Source organism: Lonchura striata, chromosome 8 (assembly GCF_046129695.1).
Source record: "Lonchura striata isolate bLonStr1 chromosome 8, bLonStr1.mat, whole genome shotgun sequence".
NCBI classification, from domain to species: domain Eukaryota; kingdom Metazoa; phylum Chordata; class Aves; order Passeriformes; family Estrildidae; genus Lonchura; species Lonchura striata.
The window spans coordinates 37881418-37903283 of NC_134610.1; the positions used below are offsets into that span (position 1 = coordinate 37881418).

Sequence of the window (21866 nt, forward strand, 5' to 3'; positions counted from 1 at the left end):
CATTCCCTTTATTAGGAGAAAACAGAGAAGTTTTATTCCCTTCCAACTCTTGACTGGTACTGTTTGAGGTGGGTTTGTAAAGTGGTGCCACTGAGCAGACACTCCTGGAGGTCTCAGGCTGGGACCTGAGGTGTCTGAAGTTGTGATGTCATCAAACCCTTTTCCAAGTTTTGACCTGGCACTGGCAGAGTTTATAGGAGAAAATTCTTCATGGTTGGGTTGTTTTTTTCCAGTTTACTATATAATTTAGATGACTAGGTATGGGGAGTGCTTTGGTCCTCAGTATACTTCCCAAATTTTAATTAAGGGAAGAAAAGTGCTGGAGTGAGTCAACAAACTGCAGGAGAGATGTTTAAATAAAGGGATTTCAGCTTTTAACACATTTGAACACAGTCAAAAATTACTTGATAGCTTCAGAGAAGCAAGTTTCTGGAAACATATTTAGAGATATGTAAGAATTTAAGGTTTATAGTGTTGAATTTACCTGTTTTGGCATCTACTTGGTTTGCCAGGTCAGAGGGAAACTTTTCCTGACAGTTTGCAGCAGGCAGCTCTCACTGTGTGTGTGTGTCCTGGCCAGCCTGAGGTTTGATCACACAAGTCAATTATGCCAGAAATTCCAAATGCTGGGAAATCCAGATAATGAATTTCAAATAACACTGTAGGAATAGTTGGAGCTTCTCTCTTGGAGCTTCTCTCCTCCCTCTTGGCTTCTTCATCCTCAGTTCCTTAGTAACACTGAAAGACTTTGCTGTTGTTGATTTGTGGTCCGCATTTGCTGCTTGTTATTGGCTTAAAAGCAAACATAAAAAGGAGCTGCTAATCAGCTAAGAATTACTAAATAGAAAGAAAATAAAAAAAAATGGAAGGGCACTGTCCCAAGCTGTGTCTGACTTCATCTGAGCTCTGATGTGGTCAGAGACAGTGGTCACAGCTCCTGATGGGCGGGAGACCTGTATGTACTTGGGGCTGAGTCCTGGAGTGCCAGGAGGACCCCTGGAATATCTGCAGTTATCTGCCACAGAGCTCAAAACACCTGCAAATTATCCCTTGCAGGCTGTGCTGCTGCCTCAGAGCTTCCCCTCTTTTGTTCGTGCTGGGAAAAGTCGTGTCCTGAGCCTGTGTGGTGCTTTCAGATGGATCACAGGGCTGAACTTGTCACTTACTGGTTGTCACTGGGAGACTTTTGTACACAGCTCTGCCACATGGAGGAGGTTTGGACCAAACAGGAAGAATCAGCGCTTCCTATTTTGATTTTTAGGCCTGTAAATTCACTCTATTTTCTCTGTTTCATGTTACCTCATCCCCAAAAGTTAAATGCTGCTTAGCTTGGTTGATGACTTCATTTGACACTTAAACACTGCTTCCAAGATGCCCCTTAAGGATGGATTTCTATGCCAACTTTGCTAAGAAATCTATGGATTAAATACCCATTTCATTGCCTGTAATTGATAATTTTGAGTTCATATTTCAGCAAATAGTTTTCTCTGAGTGTAATTTCTTGTGATTCAACCACTCTTCTGATCCCACCACGGTCTGTGAGGCAGCAGAGCAGCTCCAGCTCCTCCTTCTTCTCATCCCCTTCTCTCTCTGAAGCCTTTTTGAACCTCAGTGATGGATCAGACACCTTAAATTTCCTCCCACATGGGGACGATCTTTCCCAAGGTGCTTCCCATAAAGGTGCTGTGACCAGAATAGAGGGAAAGAGGCTGATCAGGGCAATATTGGGAATTTGGGAAGGACAAACTCAGTTCTTTGGCACAAACCAAAAGAACCGGTCCTTGAGAGTTTCCATTTCAGAGGTATTAAAAAAAACCAAAAAAACCAAAACAAAAACACCTTTATGAGAATATCTGAATTTTAAAAACTCTGGATTACTCTTCCCTGCTGGGTTCCCCCTGGCACAAGGGCTGGGAAAAACACTTTTCCCTTAACTTCAAGTCACACAGTCCATTGTCACAGTCATGGTGGGACAGTGAACAAAATGGAAGTGAAACAGCAGCAGGAAAATGCAATATTTTCTGTGCTTTGTCAGAAAGCAGGGAAAGGAGTAGAGGGTTGGGCTGCTCCTGCTGTTACAAAGCCAAGCACTTTACCTGAAAAAAGGTTGATTTGGTTTGAAAACTGGTCTCTTCTTGGATTCTTGGAGGTGCAGTTTGGGGTTTATTGTGTAGGAACTGGGATTCTGTGTGGCAGCTTCTCCCAGAAAATACTGACAGATGCAGGGTCATGTTAGTTGGGTTATTTATGTTGTGTTGACTTCAAATAACAGGTTGTTAACTGTGGCTTCAGGGAAGGTGCTCACATTTGTAGGCTAACTTGGTGGGAAACTGTGAGTTGGGGGAAATGGATGTTTACTCCCTTCAATCTAAAATTACGTCACTTCTGTGGTATTTTCAATCCAAGCTGTCAAACAATGCTGAAGTAACTGAAATTTAAATTAAATTTACATGGCACTAAGCATCATTCTGTTGATGCAGCTCAGTTGGAAGTCCTTCAGGAAAGGGTAATTCTTGGACTTGCTCAGTTCCAGCTTTCTCTAAGAGCTGGGAGCAGGGCCAGAGTCCTGTCCATGCCACAGTCCTGTCCATCCCACTGGCCAGTCTCTCTGCCCTTTAGGAGCTGGCTCAGCTTGGCTTTGGAGCCAGGAGTGGGTCCAGGTTTCATTCACTCCTGAATTGGGTTGGATTTGAGCTGCTTGACCTGAAGGTGAACTTATTCCTGAAATCTCTCCCAGGAGTCATTTCTTTCTTCTCCTCTCCAAACAACCCAAAGCCTGAGCTGTAGCAAGAGTCACTGATGTAGAAAGTTCACGACTAAAAATAGCTTATGGTGTAGAGATAAATTGTTTCCTGATTAACACTTCATTTAAATAATTTGGTGCTATTAAATTTCCTTAAAATGGTGACTGTACAGTATGTGAAGTATCCCAAATGTGTTAGTTCCAGAGCCATCGTTAAGTGTGCTGAGGGTTGTTATCTGCTAACTGCTTGTGACATTTCAGATGCTGCAGGAATGGCAGCTCCACGTTCTTATCACTGTGAGGCTCATGTCCATTATTAATTGTGATCATCTATCAGATCCTTGGTGTTTTTTGTAGATCGTGTGATAATCCTTTTTAACTGGGGGGTCACTGTGAGGATTCAGATGTTACGATCAGGTCGGTCATGAGTAAAAACGTTTATCTAGCCAAGAACTCAGAAGCATGGGCAGTTTTTCCAAAGCCTGTGGATCTTGGGTGCCTTTGAAAATAAATGCTGAACTGAGCCCTAAATTCTGGAATCTGCTCTGAATTCCCTGCTTGGAGGTGACTGAGGGTGACCTGGTGTGGTTGCTGGGAGTTATCTGTCACTAACGTGAGGAGACTCTGTGCGAAACGCTTCCCGCACGTCAACTCCAGCACGCGTTTTACGCCTTTGCCACAGGTCACAAATGCAAGTTTGGGACTTACTTTTGTTATTCATCACCCCAGTCAATTTTCCATCTGGGTGGCTTTGCTGTTGGTTCAGTGATATACAGCTGCGGTGACGGGAAGGAGAAGTTGGCAGTTTGCTTGTTTCAAAGGAAAAAAACCCAATTTCAAGTGCATCTGAGATTTCTCTTTCATCCCACTAGAGGGATGACTCAAGGTCATTTTCTCCAGTTCCTTTGGACTAGGATTTGCCCTTTCCAGAGCTAGAGAAACCCAAAGTTCCGCTGTTAGTACCCTAAATCCCTTAATAATAGGAGAAAAGGAGCAGGGCACATATTAGCAAATTAGCAATAATGAAATAAATATTTGATAAAATAACTGTGTTAGTTAAATATTGAGAAAAATGAGTTTGCTGAGATTTTTCTCTTCAGGGGGGAAAAAAAAAGATAAAATGAGCTGTCTGAGGATCCTTTCTCAAGGTGGGCAAACCCCTAATGCTGATGAGGTGGGTAAAGGGTAGGAATGTGTCGTGGAGCTTCAGGCAGGTGACTGGAGCCTGCAGTCAGTGCCTGTTTCCCTCTGGATGATTTTCATGCCTCCGTGGCGCCATGTCCTGGATAAAATCCCAGATCTGCCTTGTCCACCCGATGAAATCCCAGTGTCTTGACGGTCACACGGTGCAGCACGAACTTGGATGTTCAGACCTTTGCAGGGTTGTCTGTGCTTTTCCCCCCAGTGATTTTAAGATATTAAAGCCATCGGGAGGGTTGAAGCTGATTGACCAAACCGGGGAGAGGAAAAAAAAAAAATTCACAAATGTGTTTGGAGTATTGAACTGCCGTTGACATCTAAAGTCCCAACCATGCTGTTTTCCTCCACACTCCAGCAATCAGGACATCCAGCAAACCCATAAAAAACCAAACTAATAGCATGAATATTCAGTGACCTAGAATACTAATTATTGTCATGAATATTAATGTGATCGGACTTGCTTTTTCCTCTTCTCTTTCTCTCTGGCTCAGGTTTGGTTTTTTTTTCCCCCTCTATTTTTTTTTTAATTTTTTTTTTTTTTTTCCACTCAGCCGGCTCTAAAGATGGACCATAATGAGAGCATTTAAGAGAGAGAGCGCTCTCCGCCGTGACAGGGACCGGGGTAATAAGGAGAGCTTGATTAACGTGGTGCACTTGGGGGAGAGATGAGAAGATTCACGTGGGCCTGTTGTGGGGGAGGCAATGAGGCACCGGCGGCTGTGTTGCTGCTCCCTCAGATTAATGAGGCCTAAGAGTGCATTAGGAACGGTGACAAAGGTTTGATCTAATGGGCTCAGTCATTTTTCCTTTGAGTGACAGACGCACAGAAGTAATTGGCTGTGCAGAATGGCAGCTCATTGGCAGTACTTAAGGATACATTATCCCCGTTGTGTGGCCCGCAGAGGCTGTTTATCAAAACTGCTCACACTGCAGACATGCATTCACTTAGCTGCTGTTACAGTGGCAATAGCTATTAAAAAGAGGGGGGGAAAAAAAAAAAAGGAAAAAAGTCATCTCGCATTCATATCTATTGTCTCTTTTGCAAAAATAAAGTTTCTTTGTTCTGTTTCCTGAAGAGGCGGTGAATGCCAGCAGTGGTCCCTCCCCACCCCAGGAGGCTCTGGCAGGGTCTGGGGAGGGCTGGAGCTCGTGGGAAGCTCCCAAAGTTAGCCCAGTGCATCTCAGCAGTCGGCATCCAGCGCGCAGGTAGGACCTGCCACCCCGTCTCCAATTCCATTATTAATAATTTCCACAGACAGCTGAAGGGATTAGGCAGCATTTTACATCCTTTGCCTCAGGGGCCTGCACATGCTCTGCTGTACCTACCTCGGAATGATTTGGAGCTCTGCTGTTATTTTTCACAAAGTTAAATCCATGTCTCCTGTCGGGATTCACAGCCAAATAAGAGCAACACAAAGCAGAGTTTTTGGCAGCAAAATACTCACCTCTGGGTCTTAAAGCTGCAGTCCCTGAACAAGCAGGTAGCCTCAACTAGGACTTGCCCAGAAAGCCAAGCATGTCTTATTTATTACTGTTACTTGTTAAAACTACGGAAAAATAATAATAATCTGCCTCCCAGGAAAGGAAAGCAGGCTTTGATCCCAGCAGAATAAATAAATAGTCGGGGATCTCGAGCAGAAGCCCGTGGTGAAGATCTTGGGTTTAACTTTCTTTTAGAAGAGATGTCTCCTCTGATGACTTAATTTTCCTCCACACTTGCTGTGTTGCTTTGGCATGCTCTGAAAATAATAGCTTCCCTCGTTATACTCCCAGCACCACGTCCTTCACTGCCAGGATATTTCTTGGCACTGCCTTGTTTGTTCATTAGTATTGACCCCGCTCAGTCTGTGCGCTGCTGATCGAGCCCAGTTCAGCGGGGATGGAGATGGAAGGGCTTCCTCTAGGAATAGCTGCTTGTCCTTAGGAATTTTGTTCAGTAAGCAAATGCTTCTGGAAGAAAGAAGTCTTAAAACAAAGTTAAACTCACAAGCAAGTTTACTGCTGCAATGTTGAAAGTGATGCTCAGCATGCTGTGGGAGAGTTGCAGCACTGGAACCAGTGGAAAGATTTTTGTCACAGAGCCACAATGGTTTGGGTTGGAAGGGACCTGAAGGTTCATCAGTTTCCAGCCCTGCCCCTCCCTCATTCCTGTTTTATGTGTGAGGAACCTTAGGTAATTTCAGGTGCCTGATAAAGCTGGGGCGAGGACCTTGTGCTCCTTGCACATTGCCATTGGGGTGGAACAGAATCCATGGCAATACTTGAGGGAATTTTACCCCCCTGAATTACCCAGCTGTGAAATTTAGAGCTCTTCAGGTCCCACAGAACGTGGCCAGACAGCTGGGCAATGCCTCCCTTCCCAGCTTGGAACACTCCTCAGTGGGAGAGGCAAGGAGCTGTAAGTAGCTGTTTCTCCATATTTCAGTGCAGCACACGATCTCCAGAGTGGGCACAGGATGCACCTGGAAAAAATGGATGCTGAGGCAGCAAACTAATGGAAGCCAGGAGAGCCATCCCCAAATGTTCCTGGTCCCAAGGTTCATATCTGTAGGTGAAGGAGAGGCAGGAAGCACAGCTGGGATGGTCAGACACTTCCAGGAAAGGTTTGACCACTGGATAGGTTTCTGCACAACTCTGGGAATTCATTCTGAGCATGATGCAGAGCTGAGGGTGGGAAGGGAATGCTTCCCATCTTTTTGCAGCTTCTCCCTTTCCACCCTGAAGACCCTTGAGGGAGCAGTTCTGTGGGTGTGGGTTTAGAAGGGGCATCCACAGCCAGTCTACTTGACAGTGCCTGGTGCTGAATTAGAGGGCATTTCAAGAATAGGCAGAATTCCTGCAACACAAATTGACCCAACATGATTTGAAACAATTAACCCTCTGATATCAAGAGTCAGGATTTCCTGACCCACAAGTCTAATGTATTTTTCATTAGTTCTAACAGCTGGTGAGCGCAGCCCTCTGGCCTTAAGAGGTTTATTTCCTTCTTTTTTTCTTTTTTTTTTGGAAGAGAAATTCGTCATGAGCATGAGGAGCTTGGCACAAATGAAACATGGTGAAAGCAGAGCAGTAGGGCTGCAGTTTATCTGATTCAGTCTTTCTGTGCAGCCCCCTGTGAGTCTCATACACTGCTGCTTCATGGAAAAATACAGTTCTGCTTCACAACTCCTGCTCTGACTGCTCTTCTCATAAATCCAGGAGTGTATTAGTTACACTTGTGAATGTAACTTCTGCTGGCTGACTTGTTTGGAGGAAATCACAGATGTGTCTGCAGCAGAGAATGGAAATCATTTGTGCCTAGTATTGTTTGTGTCACTTGTATCTCACTTCTCAGGGTCTGCTTGTGAATTGTATTTGTTCTGCATTTGTAATTAGTGGTTGGTGTAGTTGGTAAAGCCTTGAACTGATGTGTCTGTTCCACTAACCTGTGATGATTCACAGGATTATTAAGTTAAAAACCAGCAAAAGAGGGATTGCAGACATGATGCTCTCATACTGTTCCATTACAGGAGCAAACACGACCAAAACCGTGAATGGTTTATTTTTTATTGGACAAGTCACTGCATATATGTAAGCCAGCATTTATATTAACCTTAATTGGATATTTTAATACCATTTTACAATAGACCCTTTACCTTTTGGCTTTTACCTACTAGATACACACTGTTCACATCTTGTCCAGTCCTGTGTTTGTATGAATCCTGGTTATTTTAATTTCATTTCTAAGGCTTGCATCTCTGCTCCGTTGTTTTGGAAATCTGAAGGGCTGTGTGTGAGGAGCCAGAGTGACTCCCTTGTTCTCCTTCTGCCCCCGTGTGTGTTTCCCTCAGCTTCTCCACACTCCTTGGCTTAATTCCTCATGCTCTTTGCAGCGTTTTACACTGAATAGATGGGTATTTAAATGGGATTTAATGTGAGCACGCTTACTTTTCTTAGGGGCTCGTCTGCTGAGTAGTGGCCAAACCTGGAAATTACCTTGAATCTTAATTTGGACGGGTTTTGTGGGGCTTAATTGTTTGAACGTTTTGTAAGCGCGGCCGTAACGGGGTGTTTTATAACATCAGAAAAGATAGTTTTAATAAAGCTGTCTAGAGCTAGAAAGAGGAACTCTTTCTTTGATGCTCCTTTGGTAGATGAAAACATTTTTGTTCAATAGGAGACCAGCATCTTTTTTTTTTTTGCTCATTTGAGACAAGTTCTGGCAACATACTGATATTCATTCAAATATAAATGCCATATTCCCTTTGAAATGCAAATTGTTTAAAGAAAAATAGCATATGGTAGAGGTAAGTACCTTTTCAAATCAGCTCCCACACTTTAGGGATGTGAGTACAGCTAAAATTATTCTTTGGAAAGAATCTGGAGCCTTTGACACATTGAAGCTTGAACTAATCAAGGCTTCCCAGTAAGCATATACACATATCCATATCAAGGAAACAGTGCTGAGAATACATGGATTAGCATAGTAATTTAACTGCCCCCTGCTAATCAACTTAAGCAACCAGCTGATGCATGCAGGATGCATTTGAAGAGGCAACTCTTTCACAGCTCCGGCATGGGCCAGGTAGCAGGAGCTTGGGTAGATGTGAAGATGGGAATCTGGCTGTGGCTGGGGGGACAAGAGGTGCAGGACATAAAGGCTTTGTGTGTCTAAGCCAACATACAGGCTTTGCTTTCCATGGATCAGGGAACCACGGAATGGTTTGGGTTGGAAGGACCCTTAACTCTCATCTGCTCCACTCCCCCCTGCCATGGGTAGGGACATCTTCAGCATTTCCACTGAGTACTGTTGGCCTCCTCTTCCTCGCTGTCTCCTGCTTGCCTGTGAAAGGCTGAGGTGGTTCCTGCTGTTGAGGCTTTATCCCTGAGGAGAATTGAAGGACTTTTGCTGGTCTGGTTTGGGGTTTGCCCATTGTAGATGAACTGTGGGACTGTGCTGGAGAAGCTCTGGCAAGAGCAGCAGTCCTTGTTTTGGAGTGGCAGCAGCATTAGCATCTGGTGTGGGATTCATATCCTGCAGTTGGACTGAGAAGTGGTAAAATTTGCACTGAATTGGGAAATAATTATTTTTAAATAAGGTTCTGAGTAACAAGTTTTTGCTAGAGTTGAGCATACCGAGGAGGGGAACAGGAAAGGAAAGGCACTCTGTTTTCTCATGGTTGCTGGCTTGATGGGCTGATATGTCATGAAAAGACACACCTTGCAGCACCTGGACGAAGTGGGATTTAATCCTGAATAAATATTATCAAAAAGGTTGCAGGATAAAGGTTACCAGGCTATGGCAGTAGGAAAGAGGGAGCTGGGCTGGATTAATCACAGTTCAGTGAAGTGTCACATGAATGCACTTGGCACCTGTTTTGTGCTTGCAGCCTGTGCCTTTGAGAGAGGTGCAGTGGAAGAAAAATTCTTCTTTGGTTCCTAGAACAAGTCACTTCTCAACAGGTTCATGTCCCAGCCTGGGGCTGGAGTTTCCTCAGGTGGCATGAAGGTGAGAGAAGAGCTTTTGGTGCTGACATGATGACACAGAAATCCTGATGTTCTCTTCTCAAGGTGCTGGTTTTGCATCATGGTTAGAAGGTGATGGGATGCTTGTGTTCAGAGGCTTGTGGACTAGGTAGAAATGTCAGCATAAAAATATCACTGCTTGTGTTGTGTCTATGTTGGCCTAAATCTCAAGTTTGTAGACCCCACTTGGTCTCAAACTCTTGTCACTCACATCAGCCATTCCCTTTAATTTGGTGGATCATCGAAACAATTTATTAACATTCATCATTTTTCTGGATTGTGAAAAGCAGAAGAAAAGGGGATTTCAAAGTGAGCATCACAGAAGCTGATTTGGAAGGAGAGATTTAAGGCAGCGCAAAATACAACTTTTGTCAGCTCATGTTTTCATTTTCTCTTGTGGTTTTAAAATACTGAGTTGCAATTTAGTCCTCTGCACTGTAGAGTCATGCCTTGGGAGGTCTCAACATGGTTCCAAAACCCACCTTAGGCTTTGCAATATGAAACAAATGAGTTTTTCTGTGTATATTTCATGTCTGCAAAGCAAGGATTGCCAGGCTTGAGAAGTTCTTCAGGGCTGAGTCAGTACATTGAAGACACAGATACTGTGATGGATCTGTGTTAAGGACTAAAGAGGAGATTTTGTCTTGGGAAAGGGGAGGAGAGAAAGGGACAATTATGCCAACTCTAATAAACACAAAGTAGTTCACTAAGCTCTGCTGTCTTCCCAAAGGCTGCTCTGGGAAAAGACATAATGATAGAACTGGGAGTCAGGAGATCTGGGTTTTATTTTCAAGTCTGCCACAATCTTCCTTTGTGGCCCTGGGTCATTTAACCTCTGAAAAATGGGGGAAATGATAGCAGATAATTAACAACCTCACAGGAGCATTGAAAATTAATTCATTAATTTTTCTGAACTCATCAGTAGAAGGTGCAATGGAAATGCAAAGTGTGAGAGCACGTTATAATACTGCATCTGCTCCTTTCCCTTTGCATGTGTTTTTTAAGAGTGTTCTTCAGTCCATAGAGGACCTGTGGGGCACCTTTAGAGAGCCTGACATGAGGAATGAAACTGGCACTGTAAATTCTTTGTGGTTTTATGACATGCAAGGCCCATTGCTAGGAATGAAGTAAAATGTGCTCAGAACCCAAAACTGCGGAGCACGTTTTGGCCCATAGCAAGTTGCAAGCAAAACCATCAGAAACCTGAGTTTCTGGAAAGGTTTTAATTGTTTTTACTCTGAAATGTATTCAACCAGATCCCACTTGTCCTGTTTTATGGTGAGAAACCTGTCCCTGTCACTCCCGCTTGCACACAGTTCCAGCATTTTAATATCCTAGGCCTCAGTGGTCATGAAAATGCAGAAGTGTTTACTGGGTAAAGGCTGTTCTTTGTGTGTCCCCTTCTGTGTCACATTCCTGGGACCAGCCCCAGGAATGATACTTGCAGTCGGTCCAATGTCTGCTTTGTGTCACGATGTTTTAAGATTAAATGTCCAAGAAGGTTTTTTTTCACCCTTGGTCTCTCAGTGCTGGCAGTCCTTTGCTCCCCAAGAGTGTGTTCTTTGGGGACATACCTGTGTCAGGTATTATTTCCAGGTGGATTGTTTTAAACTCTTGGAGTTGGCTCAGTTGTATAAACAGTGGCTTTTAGGAATAAATTGATTTTCTGTGTGCAGTCTAACAAGCAGAGAAGCTCAAGAGAGTGTGCCTGGTAGCAGAGTGGTGGAAGATCGTGTTTCTCAGAAGGTGAATGAACAGAATGAGGTGATACTATGAAAAATTAGGCTTTTTTGTCTTCTTAGCTGTATTTGAGCCGGTCTGGGGGACCATCAGCTTCAGGGAGGGTCGTTGTGTGAGTGAAGTGCCCCCTATTTCTGCTCATTAAGACTCCCCCCATCCATCCCGATGCGAAACCCCTTTTGTGCTCTCTATTGACACGCTTTGTTTTCCGTTTGTGCCTAGGGAACGTGACTGCTAGCACATCTGTGTCTCAGATGGCCAGTGGGATCAGTCTGGTGTCCTTCAACAGCCGCCCGGACGGTTTGCACCAGCGCTCCTACTCGGTCTCCAGTGCAGATCAGTGGAGCGAGGCCACAGTCATTGCCAACTCTGGCATTAGCAGTGGTAAGAAACCTGCAGCTTTGGGGGGCTCACGTGCCTTGGGCTGAACGGGGAGTTTGGTGCTCTTGGTTTTTTTTGAAAGGAGAAAAAAAAAAAAAAAAAAAAAAGAAATGAAACGGTGCCCACCCCATTGTGGTGTTGGGTGCTGAGCTTGCAGCGTCTGAGGGAAAAATTGGAATTAGAAAAAAGGGGATGGATTAACTTTTAACATTATTTTTTTTTATTTGAGCACGGAGTGACAGGGCAGGGGGGAATGGCTTTAAACTGAAAAAAGAGGAAGTTTAGCTTAGATATTAGGGAGAAATCCTTCCTTGAGAGGATGCTGAGTCCCTGCAGAGGCTTGCCCTGGAAGTGTCCAAAACCAGGCTGGATGGGACTTGGAGCAGCCTGAAAGAATTCTGTGACTGTTTTTTCAACATGAAGAGCTACTGTAGTTGCAATACTGCTTAATTTTGATTTCAGGCATGTAATCAATGACCCAGAATGGCCTGGGTTGGAAGGGACCTTCAAGCCCATCTTCCCCTGCCATGGGCAGGGACACCTTCCACTATTCCAGGTTGCTCCAAGCCCCATCCAGCCTGACTCTGGACACTCCCAGGGATGGAGCAGCCACAGAATGTGTGTTGTTTGCTTGATACTCACATTCCTTGCCCTGTGTGATGGATATTAGCAGTAAATGACCCTCTAGATCTTCTCCGCAGTGTGTCCTTTCTCTGCCGTGCTCTTGCTCCATTGCCTGCACACTCCTGGCACAGTCTTAGTGTTTCCTCTGTGGAGCATTTAAGAGCATTAAAAGGAGCAGGCACTATTCCTGGTGGTGTTTTGGGATTATTAGATTGTAGCAATAATTGTTTTTAAAGGGTAGATGTGATATTTGCTACCAGACCAGGATGAATAGGTCAGGAGAAAGGGGAGGAATGCTGTTTCTAATGGCTGCCCCTAAAATGGGAGCAGTTAGGGGAATATGGGAACTATTTCACTTGTCCCACATATATCTCTGTATCTGTAGAAGTTCTGAATCTGAGTATAGCCCTGAGAGCACCTCTGGGTTTTTAGTGCCAACTTAGGAGAACAGAGGGTTTAAAATCTTGATCATCATGTTTCAGAGTGGCATTAACTATCAAATTCATACTTAGCAAAGCACAGACTGTTTTCTGGAGCTGCAAACATGGGGGCAGCACCTTCAGGAGAATTTGCATTTAAATGGTCCAGATGTTGCCTAAGAATTTTCTGAGTGAGCCATGCAGGAAGGCAGGGTTGTGAAGCAGCACAGTGAAATAAATGCTTCAACCCTGTCCTCTTCTGTGTCCACCCAGCTCACCCACTCCTGGTTAAGTTTTTAGGGGAGGCAGCATTACCCTGCCTGGATGCTGAGCTGATTTCTCACTTAAAATCACGTATTTTCAGCCTCCTTCATGTGAGCTACTTTGTCATTTTAACGCACCCCAACTCCACCTCACTTCTGAGAGGTTAGACCAAAGTTTGGGCTTTTTTGTGCCTTTTATCCTGTAGCTTTTCTAAGGTAAGATGAAGAATGTTGAGTGCTGGCTGTAGGAGGAAAGCAAGAGCTCTAGGCTGCAGTCCTGTGCACCTTGACACACCTGCAGGCAGGTGAGCAGGTGCCATCCCCATGCCAGATGTCCCAAATGAGGCTGCAGGGGAGGAAAAACCTTCAAAATTCAGTGAACTGCTACAAGAGGCATGGAAATAGAATCCTAAAAAATAGAAATATCCCCTGAATTCCTGCTTTTGCCATCCCCTTGGCTTCAAAATGCTTGGATTTGCCCGACTTGCCTTTTGCTCCTGCTGCTGATCCCAAGCTAGTTTACAATTCCTGGTGAAGGGAAACTTTTCTCCTACCCCAGCTCTGCAGTCTCCCATATGTGCAGTACCTTTTTCTGACTTGACATTCATATGGGATTAGTTCTGGCTCAAAAGAGACAACAGCCAGAATTATCTATGAAATACTTATTTTGAAATTGCAGGCGACTGGTGGATACTTGTGAAGAAGCCTACCTTGAAAAATTTCTTGCAGAGGTTCTAATTTTTTTTAAATGTTGAGGTGTTGTTTTTTATAAATACGGAGGGAAAATTGGATTAAAAACGAGTTTTAGGCAACTAAGGGTCAGCAGACTCAGAAGTATTGCACTAAAACTCTTACAAAACCTCAAGAATAATTGATTGCTCTGAGTGTATCATCTTTGGGTAAGCACAGAGATGTGTCCTTTATGTTGGCAAGTTGACGCATGAAAAACCCTTTTTAATTTCTGGGGTTTTTTTCTCCATTAAAAGATTTTTGAATTTTAGTCATAAAAAGCTAATACTGTGAAAGCAGCAGGTATGGCAAGAAGCTAAGCATCTTTTGGAATTCAAATGCCAATGTACTGGAGAATATGCCTGCTTATTGTCACGTGGTTTTATTGTAGACAAAATAACATATTGGGATTCAATTTTTCTTTGCACCTTTTTTTCACATTAAATTAATACTTTGTGTGGCTCCAGAGAACTTTTCAAAGTCTTCCAAACCAGACCTTTGGTTTCCTGGGGCTTCTGTCTTTCAAGCAGCTGTGAACATCTCCTAATTAGATAAATTACTTTGTAGTGGGCAGAGCCACAAAACAGGAGGTGCTGGTTAAATTAAAGGGGAAAAATAGAAAAATCCATTCTCTGAAATGGAATGCCCCACTGCTTTATGACTATTACTGTTGTAAGGTTTTACATTTAAGTACCTGAGGTTTAAAATTAAATGTCTAATATAATTTGGCGCTGGTAACATGAAGCTTGTGCCTGCCCTGGGAGAAAATCTCGACAGCTTAGTTTGGTGTTTCAAATTGCTGCGTGCTGGATAGTGAGCAGCTCGTGCTGCTGGCTCACTATTTAGCTCAGTCCCACCTGCTGTTCAGCATCATTTCCAATGCAGGAACATATTTGCCTTAAAAACTCCCGAAATTTCAAAAGGCCGTTCCAGCAGCACATGAAAAATTAATTCTTTTTGCCTTTTTTCCTCCTTTTTTTTTTTTTTTTCCCTTTTCCTCCGTACTCTTGTAAGTGCTTGACAGAAGTAATTTTAGCAGCGAGAGAGAATAAAAACTGGGGGCAGTAAATCCCTGTCCAGGAACCTCTTGTGTAGATTCTTTATGGACCCAGAATTGATCTGCGTGTCAGATCCTGATGTAGTTTCAACTGTTTATCACCCTAATGGTGGTAGAGAGACCATGAACATCAACTTATAATCCTCCATGAAAGAAATTGGTGTTTGCAGTCAATGAAGAAGCAGCTCAGCTTTATTGATAGATTTGAAACAATTACTGCTGCTCCAGCTATTGGCCCAGAGGTTTTCCTGGATCCCACTGGAAGCCTGTGATGTTTTTTCCTCTGATAAATCTCCTCCTTGATGTTTTGCTTTTTTTTTTTTTCCTTCTTTTATCACCCAGAATTATCTCTAGTTGCTCATTGCTGGGGAACAGGAGGGTTCCTGGTCTCAGGGGAGCCATTTGTGACCTGTTTGGGTGTTAAAGTTCTGTTCTGGATTGTGCATCCCACAATTCCTCCTCTGTAAATCCAGCTGTTATTTTCATAAAATCACAACATTTTTACAGTTGGAAAAGCCCTCAAATACCATCAAGTCCAACCCTTAACCCAGCACTGCCAAGCCGACCACTAATTCTGTTCCTAAGTGCCAAATCCAAACATTTTTTTGCACACTTCCAGGGATGATGACTGCACCCTTTCCCTGTGCCAGTGCCTGACCCCCCTTGCAGTGAGGAAGTTTTCCTGCCAGGAGGGGACAGCCAGGGGGGTCGGGATCTGCTCCAGGGAACAGGGACAGGAGGAGAGGGAACGGCCTCAGGCTGGGTCAGGGCAGGCCCAGGGTGGACAGCAGCAGGAATTTCCCCATGGAAAGGGTGCTCAGGGCTTGGAATGAGCAGCCCAGGGAGCTTTTGGAGTGCCCATCCCTGGAGATGTCCAAGGATGTCCTGGACATGGCACTCAGTGCTCTGGACTGGGGACAGTGACGGTTTGGACTCAGTGGTCTTGGAGGGTTTTTCCAATTCCATGATTTTAGTGGTGCTGATACCGTTAGAGAGGTGGGTCTGTCTGCTCTCCAGTCTTCACAGTTTGTGCATCTCTGAGGAACCTGACAGACAGACCCCCAGTTCTCCAGCAGAAGTTTTTGTGGTGCCAGGAACTACAGGCAGCTGCCTTACAGAAGTGAGATTTGTGAGCCATCACTCTGAGAAGACCAAGGATGTCATTTCCTACCTGGGGATGAAGCAGCAGCTTGGTCATTCTCTTTTTAAATGTCCTGTTTTATCGTTTGGCTTCTGTGCCCTGAGACCATCAGAAGGAAGGATTCAGCATTCAGCTCTTCTGACAGAGCACTGCAAACAGGACTTTGCATGGGACGGGGCTTTCTGGTCTCTGGACTTGTAAATTGTCATTTGAATTCCAGCACGATGTAAGATTCTGCTGTAAATCAAATATCTGTTTAAATATCATCCACTTAGGCTTTATCACTGTACAATTGCTTGTACGGGCCATTTGAGCTCGGCTGTAATTTATGGAAGTTGTAATACCTGGTGTCTTCTGAGTTTCTAACAGTTTGGTGTTAGGGTTTATTAATGTAAAATTGAGTTCTCACTGTGCCATGGGGTGTGAGAGGTCGCTGGAGTGTTGATATTAATGCAGACCTTGCAACTTGCCTTACTTGTCTGTTCCTAAGTGCTGGGAATGATTAAATGATGGAACCTTCTGCTCTGCCTTGGGAAAGGAAATGGTTCAACCTGCATCTGACATCAGAAAATACCATTTAGAGCTGTTGGAATTCCATAGGCAAGTTCTTGACCAGGATCAATGATACAATTTCAAATAGATTTATAGGATTTCAGAATTGTTTTTGGTCAGTGTATACAGATGGTTTAGGTCAAAAGAGCTTTTTCCTCCTTTTTAAATATGGAAATTGGGACCAAAAAGCAAATACAAATTTATTTTGTCCCTTTTGTTTGGTTGTTTTTTTTTTTTTTTCCTAGCTACTTTAGAGATACTCTGGGATTTTCTGTAATTCTTACTACTTAATACAATAAAATTCACCATGCATAATATGTGCACATAGTTTACATTATCTTACCTAGGACAAGAAAGGGAACATTCTTCTACTTTTCATATCTTTTTGTGATTCACAGATTGCTTTTGGCAAAATACTTCCAGAGGGAAACTATTGCAGCTCAGCAGAGTAAACTCTGCTAGCAACAAGTTATTATTTCCTTTGGTTTCTCAGCATACCTTGAGGAAATGTGGGTTATAAAGCACTACTTTCTAACAATTTGTGGAAAGCCATCCCCTTTCAGCATGAGGTTGTGTACTGAGAAACTTCCAGTATTTAAATTTGCCTGACATTCTTCACAAGCTCTTACATGAAATAGCCCTGTCAACCAGAAATATTAAAACTCTCTGTGTAGCAGTGTCCTAGGAAACTGGTAATTTTTTGGATTTGCTGATCCTGCAGGACTTGAGGTTTCAAACTGGATTTAATTCAGGCAGGGGATGATGAGGTCTTGCAACCTGTGGTTCCCCAAAGTAATGGAAGGCCTGGAGGGCAATGGTGATAAATAAGTGCTCTGAAGAGGGGCTTGGAGCATTAATCCAGCTGGTGCTGTCTGCCTGGGCATTTTGGGAATGTGTTAGCCTCTGGAAGCAGCAGGACCCAGTTCTTACCCCTCCTGTTCTGCAAACCATGGGAGATCTCGGCTTGATGGGAAACCTTGGGGCCACCATCCCTGGAAGTGTTAAAAATTGTGTGGCACTTAGGAATATGCGCTGGGTTAGGGGTTGGACCCAAGGGTCTCAGAGGGCTTTTTCAACCTAAATTATGCTGTGAGTCTGTGCCTTTCTCCTGCCCATCCAGGCCATGGGTGGCAGCTCAGTGACCACCAAACTGGAGATGAGCTGTTGCCATCTGCTGCCCCTGGGCCTTGTGTCCAGCAGAGAAGTGACATCAGAGAATGAAAGATCTGAAAGCAGCTCTTTACTTTGTGTCTCTGGTGGCACCAAGAGCCCTCTGAGGTTTAAACTCTGCCATGATGTTGGTTTAGGGAGGACTTCGGGCATTTCTGCGCAGCTTGGCTGAGTTTCAGCTGTTCCTCTATTTATCCAGTGCTGCTGCTTAAATCCTGAGCTACGTTTTTGCAGTTCTTCATCTGCTTTTCTTCTTGAGGGTCTTCTTCTTTCTGCTCTCCCCCTGATTAAAACACAAAGAATTGTTGATTCAGCAGTTAAATCCTGCTCTTGATTCCAAGAAACATGAGTTTGCATCCTTAGGTAATTTGACGTTGGCAACCTGATGCTGATCTTAATGTTGCTCACAGCCTGGAGTGCCAAATGTCTGTCAGTAAATTGTTCATGGCACTAAATTAACTTCTTGACTGAATTATAAAGCTCTGGGTTTTCCCAGTATTTACTTATGGATGTTTAAATACAGATTTTGCCTTTAGTTTGGCTTAGGATTTACACTGAAGTAACAATGCAAGTAGCATGTTCTTTGTAACAGAGGGAAAAGGTGATTTATTTCTGGTTACTGATGCTGATTAATCTGATTTGATTGTCTGGAAGTATTCAGTAAATCTGTGCTTTTTCTGCCTGTAGCTGGGCTCGGTTGTCACACCTTCTCTGTTATTCCCACTCAGGAGAAAAAAAAGAGGGAAAAGCCCTCAAGCCAAAGCACTTTACTTTTATTCTTGGTGTTTGGGCCTTAATGGGACAGAACAATGAGGAGAGTGAATGTTGTCTTCATCAGCTCTTCCAGCTGCGGTCCAAGAAACACTTTCCAAAAGTCAGAGCTTCTCCAGGAAGGAAGCTGGATACGCAGCATGGTTCTGTGTAGCACAGACATTTGACATTTGACAGATACAGATCTTAGAAGTCTGCAAAATACAAAACTCTTCTCTGGTTTTGTATTAGAACCATTATTTTGAATTATTACATAAAAACATTTTCATGTAAGGTATAATACTGGAGATAATCACACTTGTGGACAACGGGAATTCTTTGTCAGGGAGGCTGTCCTGTAATCTCATTTGTATTTAGAAGAGTGTAAATTTGAAAGGTTTTTATTTTGCATGTTTGCAGTTTAAGGTTGCTTTAATTTGAAATGTTTGCAGTAATTGCAAGGAATTAAATGCATGAGCTGGATTCACACAATATCCTGCAGGAGGTTATGGACTTTGAAAATCAAATCATGTTTGCAGACAACATTATAAATCGAGAGACACTGTCAAGTAAAGTAAACATAGAGGAAAGACATAGTACTGCAAGAGCAGAATGTGACATTTTATAAACTCTTTGATTCAAGTAGTGTGGCTTACAAGTTTTATTAGCCCAGTGAATTCTTTATTTAAGGGTTTTATAAGGAAAACTTGAGGAGGGAAATAAATAAGCTTCCCAAATCAGTAAGCTTTTCTATTTTCTTAATTGTTTTATCTTACTGTGAATAAGCTAACTTTATCTAATAACATAAATCCTAAATCTAAGTTTTGTAAAGGTTTAAATGCAAACTTGAGAAAGCAAAATGTTCGTGTCCCATGGGAGCAATTCCTGATTGGAGGATTTCTTTTTTACACATCCAGACTTCAGAAGTTCCAATAGATGCTTGTAATAGTTACATTCTTGTTTAATGCTTAATGTTACATTATTGTTTAATGTGCAGCCAGGAGTGAGGTGCTTTGTTTTGTAGGGTCTGGAGGAAGAGGGTGCAAGAAATACACTCAGTGCTTTTATCCTTTCTAGGGCTTAATGAAAATTCTGTTCCAATTAAGAGCAGAGCAGTTGCCTCCTCAAGCGTGGCTGCTGACGGGCCAGGTTTCTCCCCAGCCCAGCTCCCAGAGTGGGTTTTTAGGGATGTTGTGTATTCCTTACCTATGGAATCCAACACTTTAAAGCCACCTCACAGCACACGTGGCTCAGGGAGTGAAAGAAGCCTCTGTGCCACAGCCTGGGGGTTCTTGGGGGCCAGCTGGAGCTCAGAGCTTCCCTTCCTGCAGCTTCCTTTGTCACAGTTGATTTCATCCCTTCACACAGCCAGGCTGTGCCACCCAGGGGCATCAGGAGTATCCAGTGCACTGGGGGCCCTGCCTTATTTATCCAAGAGATAGAAAGAGGGCTTGATTAAAATTGGAAGTTACAAAAAAAAAAAAAAAAGTTTGTCGATGGCAGTTACACCACCCAACACCTCTGAAAGACAGAGCTTTGTGTTTTAAGAGCTTTGCTTTTCAGCTCTGGGTGTCTGCGATAGGAAAATGTTTGATTTTGCCTTTGATTAAGAGCAGTCTATGTGTTGCTGCCATTATTTCTCTTCCTTTCTGACAGTCTGCTCATGGCATACATTACCAGGAAAGCCTTAGCTTTTTCCTGCCTAGCATGATGCAATTAACAGCCAATTTGCTATACAGCAATTATTCAGCTTTAATTGGAAAATGTTAATAGTGAAAGTCTCTTGATTTTTTTTCCCCCCTCCAAAACATTGATATTAGGGCTTGTCACTGAAGTCTCCTGGACTGACAGTGGAGAGTTTCCTAACCTCTTCTCAATTACCACAGAGTGGGTTTGAAGCTTGAAGTTATCCACAGGTTATACAGACAGAAGGTTAAAGTACAGGAGTAGAGACGAGACATCTTTCTGGCTCTGAGCATCCTTTGAAGAGAGTCAGTTCTTCCTCTCTGTCTTACTTTGCCTATCTTGAAACACAAGGTAAATATTTTAGTAGGAAGTGATTCAGTAAGCCATGGATTCATTATTTTCCAAGTGCCTGCTGACCTGAAGGCTCTATTTCAAAGCAAAATGTTGTTAAATGAGGATTTTTTTTATGCAATGAGAAGACAGTGCTGATGGTTAGATTCAGGGTGGAGCTCTGCCCCCCTCTGTGTAATTAAGGTGAATTTAGTATGCATCTCATTTTGATCTAAAGTAGAATTTGTCACACACTTGTACGTGCCTGACCATGATGGAGCTTGTTCACCCAAAACGTGTTCTTTTCCTGTGCTCCAAGGGTCTGTTTGTTCCCACATCACCAATCCTGGGGCTGGTCCTGGTGGATTTGCCACATCCAGGGTGCTGCAGTTGGCAGCTGTTCTTGAGGCACCTGACGATCTACCTGGCTTCAGAAGGAGGAGATAGAAACCAGTTGCAGCATGAAAAATAGAATCACAGAATGGGTTGGAAGGGCCCTAGAGACCATCCTGTCCAGCTTCCCACTTGGACAGGCTGCTCCGAGCCCCATCCAGACTGGCCCTGACAGACCAACACATGACCTGGAATTGAACCAGGAGCTTCTGCCCTGAGGTGTGTCTTCAAAAGGACCATCCATCTCCTTTCTCCCTCGTGAGGAGGGAGCAAATTCCCTGAAATGAGCAAGTTACCTGCGGTGAAAGCCCAGAATTTCTGCCTTCTGTGCTGCTTTCCCCCTCCCTGTTGCACATCACAGCTGATGGCCGGGGGAAACCACCACCCACAGCATCGCACACCCACTTGGCAGCAATTCAGGGTGACACCATGTAGGGCTCACAGGCTGATGCTGCCCAGTGAAAAGGTTCTGCCAGAAGAATTAGGGATGTTTCCTGTACGTCTCAACTGCAGGTCTGTTCAGCAGGAGCCACAAAGTTGCTTTGCCTTGGGATGTGGTGGCATCCTGTAGCTTCTCTTTCCTGGTTTGTTGTCCTTATGTGTTCAAACAACTTGTCAGGCTTGATCTTTCCACAGGGCACGTTCACATCTAGAGCAGAGGGGGGGAGTGCAGGGATGTGTCTGTGTGACCGGGATGAGATAAATTAACAAACCCTGCTCGCTCAGGGAGGAGTTTGTATCATCCCTGCCCCTGACCTAAACCTGCTGCAGGCAAGATGCGTGGAAGAAGGAAGATTAGGATCTCATCCCCAGTTCATATTCTGAGGTTGCAGGTCCTCTAAAACACAGTCTTTGCTTTGCTTGTCTCTATCCTGGCAGCACAGGAGAGAGTTGTGTAAGAATAGTTGTATCCTCTCCTTGTGGGAGCTGATGAATTCCTCCTGGAAACGAGGAGCTTCCTTTGAAAGGGAGCTTCTTTTCTTCCTAGCCATCCTTCAAGTTCCAGGGAGCAGGATGCTGTTTTGCCAGCACTGTAATGTGTTGCTCCTTAGGAGGGAAAATGTACTTTTGTGGGGATTTTTAAGCTCTATTGTTGCATTTCTGCTCTCATGCTTCCTTTATGATGGCCCAACATTGTGCATTGGTAGGGAATGAGCTAGAGGTGATGTCTTCCCTTTAGATA

General features: G+C 43.8%; 1 protein-coding gene across 8 annotated transcripts in view; it reads left to right on the forward strand.

Moving 5' to 3' along the window:
* Nucleotides 1-21866, forward strand: part of AGAP1 (ArfGAP with GTPase domain, ankyrin repeat and PH domain 1) — a 307939-nt gene that overhangs the window by 198452 nt on the left and 87621 nt on the right. For 6 of the 8 annotated variants that reach the window (XM_077785210.1, XM_077785208.1, XM_021536091.3 and 3 more), the window contains one exon: nucleotides 11411-11572. The exons of the other annotated variants lie outside the window; for them this stretch is intronic. In XM_077785210.1, coding sequence (XP_077641336.1) covers nucleotides 11411-11572 — 162 coding nt within the window. The remainder of the gene's footprint in view (nucleotides 1-11410; nucleotides 11573-21866) is intronic. 8 annotated transcript variants of the gene reach the window in all.